The sequence below is a fragment of the Ambystoma mexicanum genome, chromosome 5q (assembly GCF_040938575.1).
Source record: "Ambystoma mexicanum isolate Mex_15411 chromosome 5q, UKY_AmexF1_1, whole genome shotgun sequence".
Taxonomy (NCBI): Eukaryota; Metazoa; Chordata; class Amphibia; order Caudata; family Ambystomatidae; genus Ambystoma; species Ambystoma mexicanum.
In genome coordinates, this window is record NC_090933.1 from 821,195,989 (window position 1) to 821,216,499 (window position 20,511).

Sequence of the window (20,511 nt, forward strand, 5' to 3'; positions counted from 1 at the left end):
TGTAAACATGCGCATGTCAGAATGTGGCGCTGTAACAAAAGGCCATAAATCATCTATCTGTTTTCAATGTCAGGTGAATGATACATCAGGCCATAAACACACAATCCTCAGCACAAAGTTGGAAAAGCATTTCTCTCTTTAACAAATGATTTTTTATAAGGAGCTGGCAGTGAGCTGGACTGCTCACTGCTCATATGTGTCTCTAGTTACCTCTCCTGGGTGTCAAGGTTTGTTTTATCCTTTTTATCCTAATCCTCTCCTCATTTATGTATGTCATTAATTCTCCAAGTATCTGTCTTTCCCTCCCTCTCTGCACTTGGATCTGAATAACTCAGTGAGGTTCGTACACTGTCCTAAAACCAGTGTTGTGCATTTGCTTTCCCACGTTATGATTTCATTCGTGGCCCTCCTTCTTCTTTCACACCATCCTACTCAATTGGGCATTGAGACCCTCCTCCTCTACACAGTCACCTCCTTCCTGGGTGTCAATTTTGCAGCCTCTAAATACTTACAATGCCCATGCATGGGCTTTGTAGAGTGTGGAGTAGGGCAGGCTCTCTGAAGACTGGCTCACTGGCTCATACTACGTGCTAAAGAAGGCAAAGGATTGGCTTTGCTTATGGTGTATTTTTGAAGTCTTGCAACTACTTCTTGCTCATGCTATGTTATAGCCACAAGTTAAAGAAAGGGTTTTACCATTGCCAACATTTGCAATATTTTTTTTTTTTATTGTTTATTGAATATAGCTGAAAAATCAACTTTTCCAATATTTAACAATCATAAACATCCTAATATTTACAAACATCAAATATGGCAATACATATCTAATAAAAATACACTGAAGTTAATTGATCATAAAATCTTAAGGCAAATAAAAGAAAAAGAAAATTGTGAGATTGAGGAAGGGATCAAAAGTAAGCAAAACTTAATCCAAAACAAAGAAACGCTTAGAACAATTAGAATACCACCTAATGGTAATTAAACAGAAACACAATTCAGTTCAGGGTTGAGTTTTCTAGAACATTATAGAGCAATTGATAGACCTAGAAAGTTCTTATAATTCTGATCCCAAGCAGAAAACAAAATTCACATTCAATTTAAATTTTATCGCAGCTAGAAAATTATGAATTGCAATTTGAATGCTGATGGAGCTGGTTGAAAGCAATACTCACCATCGAGTGTCAGCGGGTATCGCACTAATATAAGATATATGCAACTCGAAATATTTTTTTCTCTGGACCTCTACGGCCGGACATTCAGCTATAATATGTTTGAGAGTTTCCTTGACAGCCACATTCCGACAGAAGGAGCAGTAATTTCCAGTCGAGGGCAAAAGCCTTCTTCTGGCCAAAATGTCACGCGTAGGGAACAAATTAAAACAGAGACGTAGGATAGGTGTTCTTACTTGCTGTACAGCTAAGAGAAAAGCTGTTGTGCCAGTCAGTATTCATAAACCCTTAATCTTTTAACCAGAATTCAAACTTGCAACCCCCCTGTGTACTGAAGAGTGGGGCCCAAGAATACTCTCCGAACTCAAAGCTCCTGCATCACTAGGAAGGAGAAAAGGGGACTTGTACTTTCGTCACCCTGGGCAGTGCTATCTCCAAAAATTAAAGCTTCATGGCTCCCAGAACCCCTACCATGTATGGAAATGAGGAGAGCTCCAAGTCAGCACTGTCTCCCCTTCCCCCATCTGGCATTCCCTGATCCTTGAAGTACAAATAAGAGAAAGAATGGCAGAGACAGACAGAAAGCAAGAGAGGGAGAGAGGGGAAGTGTGTGACAGTGAAACTGTGAGCTGCATACTGGAGTCAGCGGTAGGACGTAGGACATGGGAATGGTTCGCTGCAGAGTAAAAGAGGAGAGCAGAGCAAGTGATCTCAGCTCTCCAGTTCTCCTCTCCTCAGCTATGGCAAGATAGAAAAGGTCCTTCTAGAGATTTGCTCTGCGCGCCAAACCTGGTTTGGTTCCTTTGTTCATTCGCCTTTGGCGGGCTTCAGGAGTGAAGACCGCCTCTGGTGCCTGAGAGTCTGGGGTGGACAGGAAGTGAGGGAGGTGCCCGAAACTCCCTGTGCTTACTCGCCTAGGAGACCCAAATGCACTCTTTGGTGATTGGCTGGCTGACCGTCCGGCAAGGACAGCCACCCTGCTGGGTGAGTGACAGCTAGGCTGGAAAGTATGGGAGAGAACTGAATAAAAGGCGAGTGTCTTGGCTTGGAAGGCAAAGTCGACCACTGGAATGAAAGAACCAAAGACGAGCTTGAAGAGGATGGCTGCTGCAACTCCTGGACCATTGGTTTTCCTGGTAAATTCCTGCTGCAGATCTGAAAAGCCAAGTTCATCTTGACAGAGAAACCCCTACAAGGACAACTTCTTCCTTTGAGTTGGTGGGACCAATCAACTCGACACTAAGACACCTGGATACCAATCTCTGAGCTGGTTATCAGGAACAGCGAGATCTGCAGGAACTGCCAGGAACAGAGGTCCTCAGCTGCATTTTTTTCTAAATTTGTAAAGGTATTGTAAAACCAGACTGAGAGTACTTACCTCTCGCTGTGAAAATGCTTGAAACTTTCCCAACTCACAGGCCTAATCAGCTTGTGACCCAACATATGATTCTCCTTGCTACAAACTATTCCTAAGAACTTTTGCAGAGACTTTTCCGTTTATCCACCAGAACTGCTTTGTCCTACCCAAGACTCTAGCCCATTGACTTTGGCGTAGCCTATTGAATTGAATTGACTCTTCTGGTGAACTCAAAATATTCTCACTGTCTAAGAATAACTGTAACCTTTCATGTTCTAATAATCTTTGCCTTTTATTCCTCTTGAAAAGTATTTCTGAAATAGTTTTGAGGTGTATTTGTGTGTGATATATAATTGCCTCCTTCTTATGAATGTTTTATAACTGACAGATAAATAAATTAAGTATTTATCAAAGAAACCTTGATTGTCAGAGTTTATTTGAACACTTGTGATTGTAGACCTCTGTGTAACATAATTACATTTCACATTCCCTCTTGAGATAAGCCTGGCTGCTCAGCTCTGCTACCAAAACTGTGTAGTACAGACTTATACCAAAGGTTGTTTTTGCTTACACCTGCAGTCCTAGTTGTGTGTAGTGTTCCCAAATGGTACTGCATACAAACCTTGCCCAACACAACCCAACCAGGAGAGAGTCCTTGAGGAACTGCAATATGGTGGAGAGATCCACACACCAAACTGGTAATCCATACACTCTAAGTGGCACGGACAAGAGCTGTGAAATTGATTGTGCCTTTAGCAATAGCACGGAAACAGTCCACTTATCAAACCAGCAATCCAGTTGCTTCAAATTGTGCCGAAACGATTTCTGGAATTGACAGTACCTTGTGCCGCCACTATAAAATATTGGTGAACATACAAACTCTGAAAATGACTATACTTTGAACGGACTACCATTATTAAACACTGGAAAACCCTCGTACGGAAAGGGAATAGGGCTTAAAGCCTATTTTATGTGCTTGTATAACTGTAGACTAGTCCCTGAGAAAAAAGAAGCCAGGTGTTGACCCAGGGACCTAGCTCAGGGAGAGAACTGATGGACGGGGTGGATAAAAACGGACATGGGAAATAGGGCAGTATGGATTGTTCGGGGGTGGTCAAGGGAGGAAAAGGAGGACTAAAAAACCAAGCTTAGGATGGATAGTGCAGAGGATTTCTGAAATTGTGTAGAAGGTGAAGTATAGGTTGGTGGGAGAAAGTGGTGCTTGGGTGTGAGAGTGCTGTGCAAGGTGAGTGAGTGCACAAAATGGAGAGTAGAGGGTAAATGAGACTGAATGGTATGGTATCTGGGAGAGTGAACAGAGGGTGACTGGAAGAAGGTGTGGGTGGAGTGGAGAGCAGAGGGTAGTAAAGAGGGTAGAGTAGTACAGCAGGGAGGTGGAGATTAGCAGAGAGTGGAGAACTGAATCTAGTATAGAGAGCAGAGTGGGAGAGAGAGAGGTAACTCCTCCTAGTTGTCTGACGGGAACTGTCACCACTGTGTCCACATGTGTTTTGGCACTTCATTGTTCTGTATCTGTGCTAATTGCTGTGTGTTCCCTCAAATCTGTGGCACTTGTGCATACTGTGGTACTGGTGCTGGCATCTGTGTCACCCACATTTGTGTCTGTGGGGCTTGTGCTTGTGGCATCTGTTGATACGTGCCCTGCACCTATCCTCGCTATTGCTGATCCTGTGCATAGTAATCATCAAATGCTTCTTTTCAGTTTCCAGACAGCATCAAGATTAGGTGGCAATATCTACAAGACAACATCAATACTTCTAAATTATTAGTTGACATTGTTTGTGAAGTATTTGAAGTCAGCAGAGTCTTATGGAGTTACTGAAGTGAGCGGATCGAGTAGCGTTTTTTTTGTGAAAGTCTTTCTACCAGCTTCATCAGAGGAGGTGCTTAAAGACCCTGACTTACTGCAGAGCGGCGCAGAGTCTTGTGGAGTCTTTGGGAGGCTTCTGCAAGACTCTGCAGAAGAATTAACAACGTGACCTACTGTCTTCCTTGGTGGTGATATCTGACAACGAGGATATGGAGCCACGATACTCAGTGGGGAACAAAGTCCAATACGCACCGCTTCTTCCCCTTCTACCACCGCTTTGAAGGGTACTAAAGAATCAAGGTGAGCACTTCGACTGCACGCTCATGTTAACATAGCCCATTACATCTGGGGACAAAGCTGTCTGTTTATATTAAATTGTTGGCTTTAGCGACCTACGAGTAAGCACCGTTGAGTGCTTCCTTTATGATCAGTGACTCATTGGGGGACTACGTACAGTTGAAGTGTACGGAAAGAAAAGTAACTTGGAGCTCCTTAACCCAACAAAATATGATGTCAGTCAGATATAACCTACGGAGCGGCATACTAACCGATGACCTAAGGGCACCTGAATGGGAGGGCTCGTTCTTAGCTAAGCCCCAACCCCCTGCAACCATGCTGGATTCGCAAATACAGCAGAGCATACCGGCAGGGCAGGAAGTGCTTGTCAGTGCTCAGGTACACAACACAGCGAATACCCAAATGCTATGGTGTGGAGGAGAGAATAGGGTAACAACACTGGAATGGGATATGATATCCCATTCCAGTGTAAGGGTCAATCCTTACACTCTGTGGTCTGCTGGCGCTGCTCGGCTGCAGACTCCTCCTCAAGACGCTCATCTCCCCTTCCTGGTTTGCCTGGACTATGCGCTGACTTCGGTCAGGATGATTTCCAAGGGGCTCCTGACGGCCTTTACACAGGCACGCGTGTTCCCGTCTTCTCGAAATATGCGAGGGTCCCGCAGCCTCTCAGGTACGACGTCGAAGGAGACGACCAGGTGCCGGGCTGGCACAGTGAGCCATCACCTCTGCTACCAACTTGTTGGGGACAGACCGCCAGGTATGCCAGAGGGGCACTGGACATCCGCAAACTTGGAGGGCCCAACTCCCTCCCCCAGGTTACACGGAGGCCTCAGTCAACGGCAAGTTCAAACTGGTTTATTACAGACAAAACCAACAGGGATCAGCACAGGAACCATGCACATCACACTATTCCTAGGTTCGCAAACTTGGAGGGCCCAACTCCCTCCCCCAGGTTACACGGAGGCCTCAGTCAACGGCAAGTTCAAACTGGTTTATTACAGACAAAACCAACAGGGATCAGCACAGGAACCATGCACATCACACTATTCCTCGGTTCGCAGGCCAGTTTTACTGCGACCTGTCATCAGCATAATGTCACAATTTTGGCCCTTCTCCAGAAAACCTATTGAGCCAAACAATTGGGTATTGAGTATTCTACCACCTATTGTGGACTATATAGATGTTATTCTACTGGCCCTCGCATGTCAGATGGCAGGCCTGGTCCATCCCCAAGTCACTAACTAAAACATTGTTGCAGTGTTGTAGACTTACCATTGGTTCTTGTCTGTTGCTACCCACCCCTAGGCTACTAAACTGTGATTGGCTAGAGCTGACTTCCCCAGGCATGGAATCCGCAAAGGTCCTCAGCTCGCTGTGTACCTCTACAAGGTAACAAGAATGACTATGTGCCTGCATTGTAACTTGTGTGTACCACCTTAGCTTATTAGAGTGCTCTCCTGATTGGCGCAACAATTGTTGCATATTGTTGCACACTTGTCGCTGTCTGTGGCTGGCGGCCTGGGACTAGCGTTCCTTTCCCACCGCAGCTCACTGTCCATTGTCTGCTTTGGCTGTGCCACATGTTCAGAGATCACGAATTTGAGCTATGCAGCTCTGAATTATGAGGATTTATTAGTCTTTTGTGCAGCTGGTCCCTTTGTCGTCTGGGGATTGGAATGCCATCCGTATCTTTTGGCCTTGGCTGCGGGTCCTGTCTCACACGTCTTTCTCTCTGTCCAGCCTAAATCAGCTCAGCTCGTCTCTTACTCTGAAACTCGAGGCCTGCTGGAATTTTGCTAAACCTTATAATGTGGGTCTACAGTGTCCATAATATGCTACATTTCCATAAATTAGTCACACTTGGCTCTGTCAGGTCCCATAGGTGTTCCTGTAATTCCATTGGGTTATTCACATGTAAGCATCTGCAAGCTTTGCGCAGGATCTCTTGTCTCTTGCGGTTTCTGCCTTGCTGCATTTGGCTAATGGCAAAACAATAAAAGCAATGACAGTATGTATATTTATCTGTCCACTAACTACAGAACTGTATGCTTGTGTTCTTCATGTATTCGAGTGCTTATTTGTGTCCCGAAGTGCGGATGGAATGTGTACTTCATGTCTAACGCTGCTAAGTCAATGAGTCTCTAACGATGTCAGCAACATGGCTTCTTGGTGCTTAGTCCAGGCTGTCAATAGAGGTGTCCCGGGTCATGCCCGGCGGCTCTTCACCCACAGAGGGATAGGTCTGCACCATGCCTGGTCTGTATGGCTGGCTGAGTGGGTTCCTTTCGACATACTTATCAATCATGGGTCCATTGGGAATTCGTCCAAAAAAGAATGGGTGATTGCAGTGTTTTCTGGCCTTCTTCCTTCTCATGAATTTAGTAGGAGGCGGAGGGGGTGGTAGGCTTCCCCATCCCTCTTCAATCTTAATGACAGTGATTTTAATTATCTGATTAGAAAATGTTAATATTACATTGGCTGCTTTGGGTCTTTGATGGGGAATTAGGCGTTCCACTGCTTGCTGAGTGTGAATATCTCGTATGGTCACTTTTCAGGGACATTCTTTGGTTTATAGTGTAAATGAATGTAAGAATGCTAGAGAGTTCTGGAGCAGTCAGGACAGACTTGCTGATCGGCGACAAAGTCCATGCCTCACAACAGGATCACCACTGGAGGGACCAGGGGAGGCAATTGCCTCCCGAAACCTGTGGATGATGGGCCTGGAGGTGCTGTGCAGCAAATCTTATGGTCGTCCTCACATAGTTCCTGCCTTCAGAAACGGCAGTGCCTGCATGCTTGGATTCCCACCGCTGGATACAGGAATCCCATTCAAATCTACAGAGTGACAGGGAGGAACCAGAATTAGGTTGGGAAACTCTACAGTCAGCTAGCCAACCGTTGCACAAGACCTCCGCTCTAATACAGTTAACAACCAATAGGCTAAGGGAGTCCACCCTAGGTTAGGGACTGACAATCTGAGGGAGGACTGCCAACGCCTAAGTCCTACTTCAGAACCAGACAACATCTGAAGATGTAGGGCACAACTGCAGATGTGGGGCAAACCTGTCAGTCCCTATAACACCTGACTGAAGAGACACACCTGAGTTGCATTACCCCAGAGAAAGTCTGGAAGGCATGACCAGGGTGTGGCAGGCAGAGAGATCTGCCGAAGGGGAGGAACAAGACAATCTCAAGTTCCACATCAGGGCTGCAAGCCATCCCCTGGTCTAGCGCTCAACAACCAATCTCTATCCCAGATGACTTACCTGAGCCCTCTTTCACCAGAGAGAAGTTGGAAGGTGGGGACAAAACCATATAAAGCCCCCCGAGCTCAGTGTGGGTATTTAGAGTAGGAGCTGAAGAACAGAGAGTGGAGACTGGAGTGAGTTTGGGGAAGGATGGAGAAGGGATCAGGAGATTGGCCAAGGTCCAGGAGACTGGCGGAGAAGCCCAGGAGGCTGAACAATACTGGAACCTGGAGTGAAGACACAGGTGACCAGACCAAGGAGTCAAGAGAGCTGGAGCAAGAGGCATCGAGCAGTAGAGTGGTAGCCAAAGAGAATGAAATTATTGAGAAAGAAGGTGATACCCCAAAGGCAGGAAAAGGAGAGAAGGGGGTAGAGATTTAGATATCATTGAGCTGGAAGGTAGATGGGTTGAGGGCAGTGCCTAAATGGAAGAAGAAAGTGCCCAGAGGGGTGAAGAAGCTATGAGAGATTTGGAAATACTTGAATGGGAAAGTAGAGTGCAGGAGGTTTGTGCCCAAAGGGGTAGCAAAGGAGAGATGGAAAGTGGCCAGAATAAGAGCTAGGTCCAAAGCGAAGAAGGGGCCTAGAGGGATGAAGAAGGTGAAAGCTGCATAGCTGCTATTAAGGCTGAGCATAGAAATGGAATGGATATAGCAACAAAAGTACCCAAAGGGGCAAAGAAGGTGGGAGAGAGGAGACATTTAGTGAACAATGACCTAAGAAGCTGAGAAGATGGGGAGAGAACTGGAGTGTACGGCTAATAGTACCCAAAGAGCTGAAGAAGGTGGGAGAGAATAGACAGATTTTGAAATTAAAGTTGTGAAGAAGGTGACACAGAGTAGAAAGAAGACTATACAGATCAGAGGTTATTACAAAAGGAGAGAGAATGGGACAGAGTTTGGAGAAAGCTAAATTGAGAAATTGTCACTTTAAACAGAGACAAATGATTGGTAGGTAAAATGAGATTGATGGTGAAATGGGAGGATAAGGAAGTGTGAGAGAAAGGATGAAAAAGGGGTACGTGCCAAGCCTATGGTCTAATCTTATGGAGATGAGATCTATTAAAAAAAAAATAATGGAGTTTTTATTTTGCACTTCATGCCTGAGACCAGCCTCTGAGCACGGGACTGGGATTTGAACCGGTAATGCTCTGCGTTGTCTTCATTCCAAGACATACGCTTTGCCTCTGAGCCATCCTTCTGGCCCGAGTTCTATTCAGAGCTCATCCCCATGCGTTGCTGTCTGGTCCACATCAGGACTGTGGGAGGTAACACTATAGCGCTATTTTCGAACTCATAGTTTCCCAGACTTTTAATTAATGAAAACCATTAGGCCAATCCTAACATTTCAGTTGCACTTTATTCGGCCCCGATTACTATTTGCCCCCACGCTGTAAAACGTCCCTAATAAAACACCTTAAACCTATGTTTTCTTTTTGTCTGGACATTTGATCCCAGTAACAGACCTAACAGATCCCTTACAAATACCAGACTAGATACTAAGAATGTAACAGTATTCGCAACCTACTTGTAACGCACAGAACAAGGGCCAGAAGAAAATGTTCTTGGAAAATGAAGAACATGTTAGATGAAGAGGAGAGTGTTTGGGACAAATACATTATTGACTCCCCACAGGCCAAAAAATACCCAGTATCTTATTCTCCAAATGGTGACCAAAATACTTCCCCTGCAGTCAGGAAAGGGGCAGCGTATAAGTTTAACATCAATCTTCAGCAGTGGGAAGATTCTGTTAAAAAAAAAAAAAAATACATTGGAAAGACTACTTCAAAAATGCAGTTGTGTATTGCTTCCCTTTAGGGCATAGTTTAGGAAAAAACAAAAGACTGTATGTAAACCCCAGCTTTGTCTAGATCTGTACTCCCATGAATCGAGAACGAGGTTAAATCTTTCCTTACGGATCCAGTTTTTGTAAGAGATAGCAAAATGATCAATGCTATTGATAGGCAGGTGGCTATTTGTACAGCTTATATCAGCATTGCTAATTCCACCCCCCTGTTAGCACAATATAATCGAGTAAATGGGATCAAATGGAAAATACTATGAAAATACTACAAGAAGAAGCCGGGACAAAAGCCCCATCTATTGTCTACGAGTGACAAATCGCATTAAAACCATGATTAAAACGAGTCTGGATCCATCAGAAACAGCTGGCAGGATGGTTTGGTGGTAAAAATACCATCCATAATAACAAGTGTCAGGGTTTAGAGCAGAGATTCAGGTACACATTATCAGTGTGCTTTCAATGGTCAAACTCTTTTTGGAGAACTGGTAGCTTAGAACATCCACAAGGTGGAAAAAGGAAATGAGGTACATTGTTTAAAGACACATAAAGTTCAAGCAACAGGAGATGCAACAGACATGGGCAGGACCAGAGGCATATAGACATTCTTTTCCCAACAATTAAGCACCTGACTACAGGCACAAAGCCCATTTAGGGGTACCTTATGTAGAGCTAGAACCAGAGGCAGAGGAAGCAGGGGCTCTAGAAGCTGCTCAACTTCTAGTAAACAGTAACTACACACTTTTACACTCTGACCACAGCAGCCTAGTAGGAATGAGATTCTAACTTTTTTTCTTATATCGATGGGCACTGGACACTGAAAACATTTACTGCAAAAAATGTATGTAGATTCCAGAAATACATTCCCCCAACAACTCCCATTTCTGTGTGAGAGACTTTATTCATTTCTCCATGTTCAGTTGGAGGATTGTAATGTGACCTCTGATGATACCTGGATGGATGGGTGAACGGTGGCCACACTCCAAAAAACCTCTGAACATGGAGAAATGAATAAAGTCTCTCACACAGAAATGGGCAAAAGGGAAGGAAAAATATCTTTCCATTTACCAATGTGCTTAGCCAAAAGTGAAAAATGCCTGAGAAAGGTGAGCCCTGAAATCAGTATGAATTTGCACTTCTTATGTGTGTTAGAGGAAGTTGAAGACAGGTATTAGGCTCCCATCATTGTAGAAGAGAAATGCAGTACAAATATTCAGGATGACAACACTTTTGGAAGTAAAGATTATGACTGCATGTCCACCTTTGATCTCAGGGATGCCTATTTTCATATGTCAATGCAACAAAAACATAGAAAATTGCTTTGTTTCATTTGGCTGTAAACCATTATTAATTGTAAGTCCTCCCATTCGGGATCAAGCGTACACCCCAAGTGTAAGTAAACGTATTGGATCTACTTCTAAGCAGGAATGGAGCACAGTTGTACCCACACCTGGTTGACTGCCTGATAAAGGAGAATACCTCAAAGCAGTTGCTCCCTCAGTGGGAAATTCATGCCTGGGATGAAAGAGCCCTGTTTTTCCCATTCGCCATTCAAAAAATGGAAAAAGAGAACAAGTCTTTTTTCCCTTTGCATGAAGACGGGACCATGCAAGCAGTGGGTTGAAATAAAAGTTGTCCTGGGAAAGGAGTGTGAGCTATTCGGAGAGAGCATGTTGACAAGAGATGATGCAAATCAAAGAACTGTACTGGAAGCTGTCTGAAGCACATGATGGAAAGGTAGTCGCAGTGGAGAGATGCCGAGGGCTTCTCAAACTGCTCAAGTGCCGATTGAATAAATAGCTGCAGAGGCTCTGATGGACTAGTTCAACATGTCGCCCAGTCCCCAACAAGTTTCCATGAAGCCTACCAAATACAGAACAGTGGAGATACAAGCAATGGCTCGCAAACAAGATAATGGATGAGGCTAATGCAGAGAGTTGTGAGAAAGAGAGCAATGCCTTTGTTGAATTACTTACAACACAGAAGAGGTAAGTGAAAGGAATTCCTGAATACCCTGCCAGGAAGAGACAGTTAGAGAGAGCAGTGACAGGAAGTTAAGGGAGAAGCTCATGAGTGGGGATTTGAGGTCAGAGAAGAGCAGATAATCGGAAGGGGAATATTAGACTCCTTTTAAATAAGAACTCAGAGAAATAATCTGTTGTGTGAGTTGTGGTTCGATCACTCCAAGAACTCATGTAGCGCTACAACACTGACAGATTCAAGAGAACCGAAGAAAAAAACGTCTTTGGTGATCTGTCATTTGATATCTCCTAATGGCTATAACAGTGGAGCGGACCAAACCAAAGTGAACCAGAGAATAATTGTGTTTTGGGACTTGTGGTTAAGGCTCTCCAAAGAGATAGCATAGTGGCACTGACCAACTCAGGTGGACAAGCAATGCCTTTTGGGAATTGTGGTTATATCACCCCCAAAAATTCAGCATCGAGGCATTGACCAAGTCATGCACACCATAAGAGCATTGCCTTTTGCAAGGTAGGGTTCAATTACTCCATCAAACTGAAGTGGCTCTGACCAAATTAAGTGAGTGAAAGAAATATTGACTGTTGGAAGTTGTGATTACATAATTCCATAACTCCAACAAATTGGTGCTGAGACACTGATTAACTCTAGGGAGCCAGAGAAACATTGCTTGTTGGGAGTTGTAGTCCACTGCTGCAACATGCACATTTAATCAACACGCTTGAGGAACAAAGGAACTTGAACCCAGTAGAGGCAGCACCAGAGAGTGTCGGGGAGGATACAGTAAATTCCAAGATGGTGGACTGACTTGTTATAGCCTTTATCCAGCCCCCTAAACATAATGTAACCTCAGGGGCGCTCATGTACAGTAACCAATCCCAACCCTGACCCAATTACAAATCACAGATTCGGACCCACCCAGGAAAAGGAGAAAAGAGAATATAAAAGCCAGGGGCCACAATCAACAAGTGTGCGTTGTTGGAGTAAAATTGTGTCAGGCCGTTGGAGAGTGTTGGAATGTAGTAGGAGGAGTGATAAGGAGATGCTGGAAATTAAAGGGGGAGAAGATAATAGAGGCAGATTAAACAGAGGAGGTGATAGTGACAGAAGGGGGTGTGGTAACAACAGAAGAGAAGGTGGTAACAGGGCACTAGGTGGTAGTGACAGAGGTGGAAACAGGTGACTATGTGGTAGTGACAGGATTAGGTGGTAGTGACAGGAGGAGATGGCAACAGCAGCAGAGGAAGTGGTAATGACAGAGGTGGAGGAAATAGACCCAGGCTAGGACAGGGGAGGGGACATCAGGACAACAGTGTTCAGTCCCAAGACCTGAGGAAGGAGGGATGCCCGCTGTGAGGAGATGTCAGGTGCTAGGGAATGGATAGGGCACTCCCTGGACCCTCCTTCCACTGACATAAACAGTACAGATATACCATGTGCTGGTCAAAGAGACAGTCCATCTGACCAAGAGGCTTGTTGATTCTGTTGAAAATGGTTAGAAGAAGGGTTTCAGGTACTCATGGGAAACCCTCAATGCCAGAGGGGTATGGGGGGTGGTGGTGCCGCACCCATTGTTGGAGACTTGGGTTTTAGTTTCATCAGTACCTGGTTGCCCCCCATATATACTATGATTTGTAGCAATACAAACTGTTGAAACAATCCTTCTTTAGTCCACCCTTCTTTGCTTACCGTGTGGGCCAACCGACAGTGTAAAACTATTATTTGTATATATGTTCAGCTCTTAATTCATTTTGTTCCACCCATTCCTCTTTTTATATATACATCTCTATGAATTTGTTTCACACTTAGCAAACTTGCTTTTTTTGTGTTATTTCGTTTTCATGTACAGGAATTGAGTTGAGTTGTAGAAACATCCACTAACGATATATTTACAGAAGAATAGAACATGAAGCCATTACCAATAAGTAATAATGAGAAACTGTCTATTAGAATGAAAACTATCAAAAAAATGAGGGAGAGCATTATGACTTGAACTTTTTTGTTCATTATTTTTATGCAGGCATTCAAGGCATTGTAGATGCATACCGAGTCTGCCTTCCCCAGGTTAAGCTCTATGGACCCACCAACTTCTCGCCAATAATAAACCATGTGGCAAGGTTTGCTTCAGCAGCGACACAACAACAGACCGCTTCTGTAAGTATTACAATTATTCCACCTTACTGTATCACACAAAATAGCTATAGTTTATGGGACTTTAATTCCAAAGCCATCTACTAATCTAACGACTCTACTTTCAATGCATGGGGGTCAGATTCTTGTAGGCCAATGAATAGTGAAGAGTTACTATAGCATAGCTGGTAGACAATGCAACTCTTGGTAGTTGTTTTTCTTTTTCTTTAAGGGAAACGTGGCATCAACTTTCTCTGTGGTTTCTTATGTGTTGCTAGAAATGCAGTGAGCTTTTAATATGTCTGTAGTGAAGCCCCTCTGCACTGCACAGCACTGACCTTTCACTTCATAACCAAAACTCAGGACATCCTGTCCTCACTCTCCTCTACACCCATCCCTTTTCCCTCACCCGCTCTCAGGCCGCCCCTGGCCCTCCTCTTCCCTCCCCTCCTTGTCTCCTCTTTCTCGCCCATAACAACGGATGCGATTTTTAGACAGGTCCTCTCTATGAAAGTCTCCTCTAAACAGGTGATCCCCTGCTGCTCCAGAACTACCAAAGACAACATTGCATCCCTTGCTCCAGCCTTGGCTGATTCCTGCAATCACTCCTTTGCCACCCGCTCCTTCCTGCTACCCATCAAGCACGCCCTTGTGCACCCTCTCCTCAAAAAGCCTTCTGCCGACCCCGGCTTACTACCGCCCTATCTCCATTACCCCCTTCCTGGCCAAACTCCTGGAGAAGCTGGTCATCTCCCAGCTGACCCCCCACACTGAATCTGTTGGTTGTCTCCACGACCACCAGCCTGGCTTCAGAGTAGCCAGAGGCACGGAAACTGCACTCCTGAACACCTGTGAAGACTTGCTCTCAAATCTCGATTCCAACTCTTCTTCCGTTCTCATCCTTCTTGATCTTTCGTCTGCCTTTGACAAGGTCAATCATGCCACCCTTATAAATCAGCTCCGTGATACCCTTGGAATCACAGACCCTGCACTAGACTGGTTGACCTACTTTCTTTCTGATCGACAAGGCCCGATTCATGGAATTTTTTGCACGGTTCAAAGTGACTTTGCACTGCTAAAAAGTGACTTTGCACTGCCGACAGAACCCCTGATTCATGGAACTGTGCAAAGTATATCTTTGCAGTGCAAGGTCTGTGCAAAGTCATTTTGTACTGCAAAAATGACTGCACTGAATTTGCACTGCAAAAATACAGTTTGCACAGTTACATGAATCAGGGTTTGTGTCGTGCAAAGTCACTTAGAAGCATGCAAAAAATGGCATGAATCGGGCCCACAGTGTCCGAACACACCTACAACCACCTATGTATGCCCCCATATATGCCTTGCACCTACAAGCAGTCATGGGCCCCAAATGGTTTGCTTCTCTAATCAGGCGAGCAACTCACTTGCAGCCTATGTCTGCCGGTGAGTGACTCACTGCCCATCAGTGTATGGTACCGCTTGGGGCCTGGGCATGGAGAAATGGAAAAATAGAAGCTGGTCTAACGTGAAAAGAGGACGCTGCTTAGTTTTGTCTAGCAGGGGGGGCGCCTATACTCTGTCAGTGCTGAAGTTGAAGTGTTGCTTTACTGCCCTGCTGTTCTGCCTGCACTGGCCGTGGCTCCTTCGCTCCTGCATACATGCTCCTGCAGTTCTGCATTCAACGTTCCTGTTTACACACACACACACACAAGCAGAGAGGCCAGGGTGTGGTGTCACCGTATGCCCTGCAAATGCTCAACAGGGGCACAATCCCACTAGCTCCAAGAAACTGAAAGAAGATCCCCTGAAGCTCAAAACTTTTGAAACCGGTTATGTATATTGAACACTCTTTACATGGTATCGCAGAGAGCATAAAGCACTTGACAAATGCACCTGATGAATACAGCGAGAACACATTTTTTTGCAGCAGAAAAATCTGTGGTGTTAATATTGCTGAACGAAAACATCCTTTCTCCTTAATGCGTACCCTTACTTGTTTGGGAACACTATATGCTGGTACCTTGAGGGGGGCTATGTTCACCCTACAAGCTATCCGGTTGCAGCTCGGACGTTGCTTGATCACCTCTTTGCCACCTTGGGTGGGCGTTGTTCATGTGCAGCCAGGCAGTGCAGTCCACCACTGCTGCGCTGATGCTGAATGCAGATGTTAAAGTCAATTGTTACTATTTATGAACACAGTTTAAATGTTACTGTTTATGAACGCTGGTTTGCATTCTTATTCATTATATTATTGACTGTCCTATGTAAAGCGCTTTGGACAAAGGCGCTATATAAAACACAATAAATACAATTCTGATGCTTGTTAATCTGCTTAGAATCACATGCTGTGCATATGGTCCGACATCCAGTGGTAACAGCAGAGTATTGCATCTTGTCTTTTGGGGACCGAAAGGGGACGTTGGCATAGGCGTGTCTGTAACACTATCCCTATTGTGACGTGTAGTGTACCCAAAATCCCTAATGCGCCAAGGTCCCTCATGGTTGTTTTTGTTCCACCCAGATGACTGGTCGCCCTTTTGCGGAGCTTTTTCATAAGAGACTTTGGGGGTCAATACGACTTTGGAGGTAGCCATGGTGCTACTACTAGCACCATGGCTGCCTCCAAAGTCGGGTCTGGGTAGTCGGAATGGGGACTTAGCGGGTCATTCCGACCTCGGAGGACCCGGTAAATCCCCATTCTGAATACCATTCCCCATTCCCATTTGAGCCCCCATAGGGCTCAATGGGAATGGAGAAGGAGCTAATGACGGGCCCGCAAGTAGCGGGCCCGTTATTAGCTTCATGGACCCTTAACAGCTCCCGCTAAGGGCGGCTGGTAAAACCAGCCGGCCTTAGTGGGACCCGCTAAGGGACCTCGGAATACGGAGGTAAGGGGTTACCGGCACCAGCATCCTTACCGGTGCCGGTAACCCCTTACCTCCAACCTCATAATGAGGCCCTTAGTTATACCTTGTTTATTGACTTTGTCGATTATCCCCTGATAGTAACTTTGATGGTGCTTCCTGCGCTAGGCCGAAGACAACGGGGGACTTTCAACGGCGAAGACTGCGGTCGACTTCAATGCCTAAACTCTGCCGGCCTACACAGAAGGGAGAGTGGGGTCGGGTGGTCATATCTTTTTAGCTATGTCTCTCCTCTTTCCCCCTCTTTGCCTTCTAGGACTGGTCATCGTCTTCATTATCTTTCACTATGGAAAGGAGACCATTTAGGTTTTGGCCCTCTTGCAGGGCCAGATACCCTTGGAAGGACGAGCATGATAAGTGTAATAATTGTCTACCACTTGACCACAACGAAGCGCGGTGTGCGGCCTGTAGACTCCTTCGACTTAAATCACTTAAGGAGCGCTGCGTTAAAGGAATGGTCGGGTCAGAAAATATTATTGGCCAAAAAGATGGCCAATAATAAAACAAATATCTAAAATAGATATTTTTTATAAGTCCCTATGGAAAGTTTCGAGCAAATGAAGTTCAAACTTTAAAATTGAAAGCACTAGTGGGCATCCATTTTGTGATTTCAGGCAGCCTCCTCGGCTCTGCCTTTGCAGAACTAAACAAGCAGCAAAAGCCCCCTACTAGGAGCTTTTGCTTACTGCAGCCTCAGCAGAGCTGAGGAGGCTGCCTTCACTTTCATTTTACGTTTTCTGTGCTCCCCAAGCCCAGGGAAGCACAGAAAACGTAAAATGAAGGCAATAAAGCTGAAGCGCTCCAATTAAAAACATAACGTTGTTGCATTTGTGATTGCCTTGGTTGGAAAACCACGGCAATCACAAATACAACAACATTGTTATTCTGACCGCAGCTTTCGTGTGGAGTCTCCTGGGCTCCCCCAACCCTGAGGGAGTCCAGGAGACTCCCAGCGAAAGCTGCCGCATTCAGAATAACAACGTTTTTGGATTTGTAAATACTGCAGCATTTACAAATCCAAAAACGTATTTCTAAACACAGCGGCATGGAAACACAACACCGCTGTGTTTCTGCCTTACAGCAGCTTTCAGTTTGGAGCTCTCTGGCTCCCCGTGGGGAGCCTGAGAGCCCCAAAGTGAAAGCTTCTGTAGGCAGAAACACTGCAGCATTTCTAAACACCTGCGTTATGTTTCTGCTACGGCGGCTTTCACTTTGGGGCTCTCGGGCTCCCCCCGAGGAGCCTGAGAGCCCCAAAGTGAAAGCTGCTGTAGGCAGAAACACTGCAGCATTTCTAAACACCCGCGTTGTGTTTCTGCCTGCAGCGGCTTTCACTTTGGAGCTCTCGGGCTCCCCGCAGGGGAGTAGGACACATCCGTGTCCTACTCACGACCAGGACACGGATGTCCTATGTTTGGACTCCCCTCCCTCCACTCCGGCCCGGCAAGCTTGCCCAGTGGATGATCAAATGGCAATCAATGCCATTTTAAGAAAGGCAGCAGATTATTTTAAAATCGCCACCAGAAGGCCCTACCTGAACAAGATTTTGTGGAGGATATTCTTAAAGGAGAAACCTCCTCCAGCCAAGCCATACCTCTCCTGAATTCCATCAAAAGGAGATTGGCTCCTTCCCTAGTCACAACAGCCCAGACTAGGGCAGTAAATCCAAGAGTGGAGAAATTATTTCGGCCACCACCTACTGACCCTACATATATTAAAGGCCTTGCCACCCCTGACTCCCAATGGTTACCACCACCCGGAAACAGGCGGGAGTACCCCTTGCTACGGGAGAGGCACCTCCCGATAAGGAGTCAAAAAGATTGTATGCCTTGGGTAAGTGAATTACCTCTGCAGCTGCTTTTACCACGTGCATAGCAAACAACACTACTTTGCTTGCCAGTTATGCAGATGCACAGTGGAACCTTATGCAAGAAGGTCTCCAGGAGGTGCCTGAACCCGCACAAACCAAATTACTCGCCATCGTGGCCGAGGGCAGGCAAGTCAACCAAAATGTATTAAAAAACACCCTGGATACTGCAGAGACAGCAGGAATATCCCTAGCTCAGGGCACTCTGCTCAAACGGCACGCTTGGCTCCGGAACTCAGGCTTCAAGCCGGAGACCCAAGCAGCTCTTATTAACAAACCTATCGAGGAGTCGAATCTCTTTGGTAAAGCAGTCGACGATGCTCTAGAGACTGCCAAAAAAGAGCACAAGACTCTTAAGTCCCTGCAACAAATCACACAAAAACCCTCCCTCCAAAGGGGAAGTGGGTCCCGCCGGTCCTTTCGAGGCCAATCCCGTTCCCAACAAAACATGTACAATACGGGAAACAACTGGAACTCAGGACAAGCATCCAGTAGCCCTGCCAACTATCCACCTAGGGGTCAGCGGCGTGGCAAAGGCAGAGGCCCCAACTCCAGGGGAGCAGAAATGACCTACAGATCCAGGTCCCCTCCCATGTCACCCCGGTTGGGGGCGCTTAACATCTTTCCTTTCGACATGGAAGGGGATTACATCAGACCACTAGGTTCTAAAAATGGTCACCCACGGGTACTGTGTGAAATTCGCATGACCCCCACAATTCAGACCGCCCAGAGCACGATGCCTGACGCCAGACCATCTGCGTATCCTAATACAAAAAGAAGAGGCACTTCTGGGAAAGGACGCCATAGAAGCCGTCCCTATTCTTCAGCTAAACAAGGGTATTTATTCAGTGTACTTCCTTGTACCCAAAAAGGACCTCACCATGCACCCTGGGTTAGACTTGTACCCAGCGAACAAATTTGTCAAACCTCAAACGTTTCGTATGGTAACCCTGCAGGAAGCAATCCCACTGTTGAAACAGGGGGATTACATGGCAACATTGGACATGAAAGATGCAGACTTTCATATTTCAACGTTGCCATCGCACAGAAAATATCTAAGGTTCATGATAGAGGACAGGCACTATCAATTCAAGGTACTCCCCTTCTGCATTGCCTTGGTATCAAGGGTGTTTACGAAGGTCCTGGCAGTAGCAGCAGCACACCTGCGCAGACTATCCGTCCCTGTTTACCCTTACCTCGACGACTGGCTCATAACAGGGGACTCTTACGAAACGTCCTTAGTGAATACTCAGAAGGCAATAGACCTCCTGTTCAGTCTGGGATTCTCCATCAACGAGAAGAAATCCAGCCTGGACCCCAGCCAAGTCAAGCATTTTCTAGGGGCTCTGATTCGGACAAAGGACGGCTTCATCCTCCCCTCCAACTAGAGGGTTCACAACACGCTTTCTCAGATCCTTCAATATGTATCCAGTCGGGAAGTGACGGTACGCAAGGCCATGCACTTGCTAGGTATGATGGTGTCATACATTTATTTAGTTCCCCACGTGCGGCTGCACATGTGTCCCATGCAAGAGTGGCTCAACAGCCAGTGGTGTCAGGCCAGCGGACAATGGGAAGATCTGGTAGTTGTCTCGCCAGCCCTCGTTCTCTCTCTGCAGTGGTGGTTGAGGGAAAACCTCTTGAAGGGAAAGACCTTCACCACTCCTGTAGTAGAAGCCACTCTCGTGACAGACGCATCTCTCATGGGTAGGGTGCTCACCTGCTTGAGTAGACAGCGCATGGAGTGTGGTACCCACAAGTAGCGTCTAACTATATAAATCTGTTAGAGCTGCTAGCGGTATTCAAAGCACTGAGGGCCTTTCAGACACAGCTTCAGGGGAAGACAGTCCTGGTCCTGACAGACAGCACCACAGTCATGTATTACCTAAGCAAACAAGGGGGCACACACTCTCCAGGGCTATCCAA

The 20,511-nt window shown here is 45.9% G+C and overlaps 1 protein-coding gene across 2 annotated transcripts in view; it reads left to right on the forward strand.

Annotated features, from left to right (window-relative positions):
• The window catches only part of CPNE3 (copine 3), a 444,306-nt gene that overhangs the window by 387,329 nt on the left and 36,466 nt on the right, over positions 1–20,511 (forward strand). For both annotated transcript variants that reach the window (XM_069621306.1, XM_069621305.1), the window contains exon 14: positions 13,706–13,839. In XM_069621306.1, the coding sequence (XP_069477407.1) occupies positions 13,706–13,839 (134 nt within the window). The remainder of the gene's footprint in view (positions 1–13,705; positions 13,840–20,511) is intronic.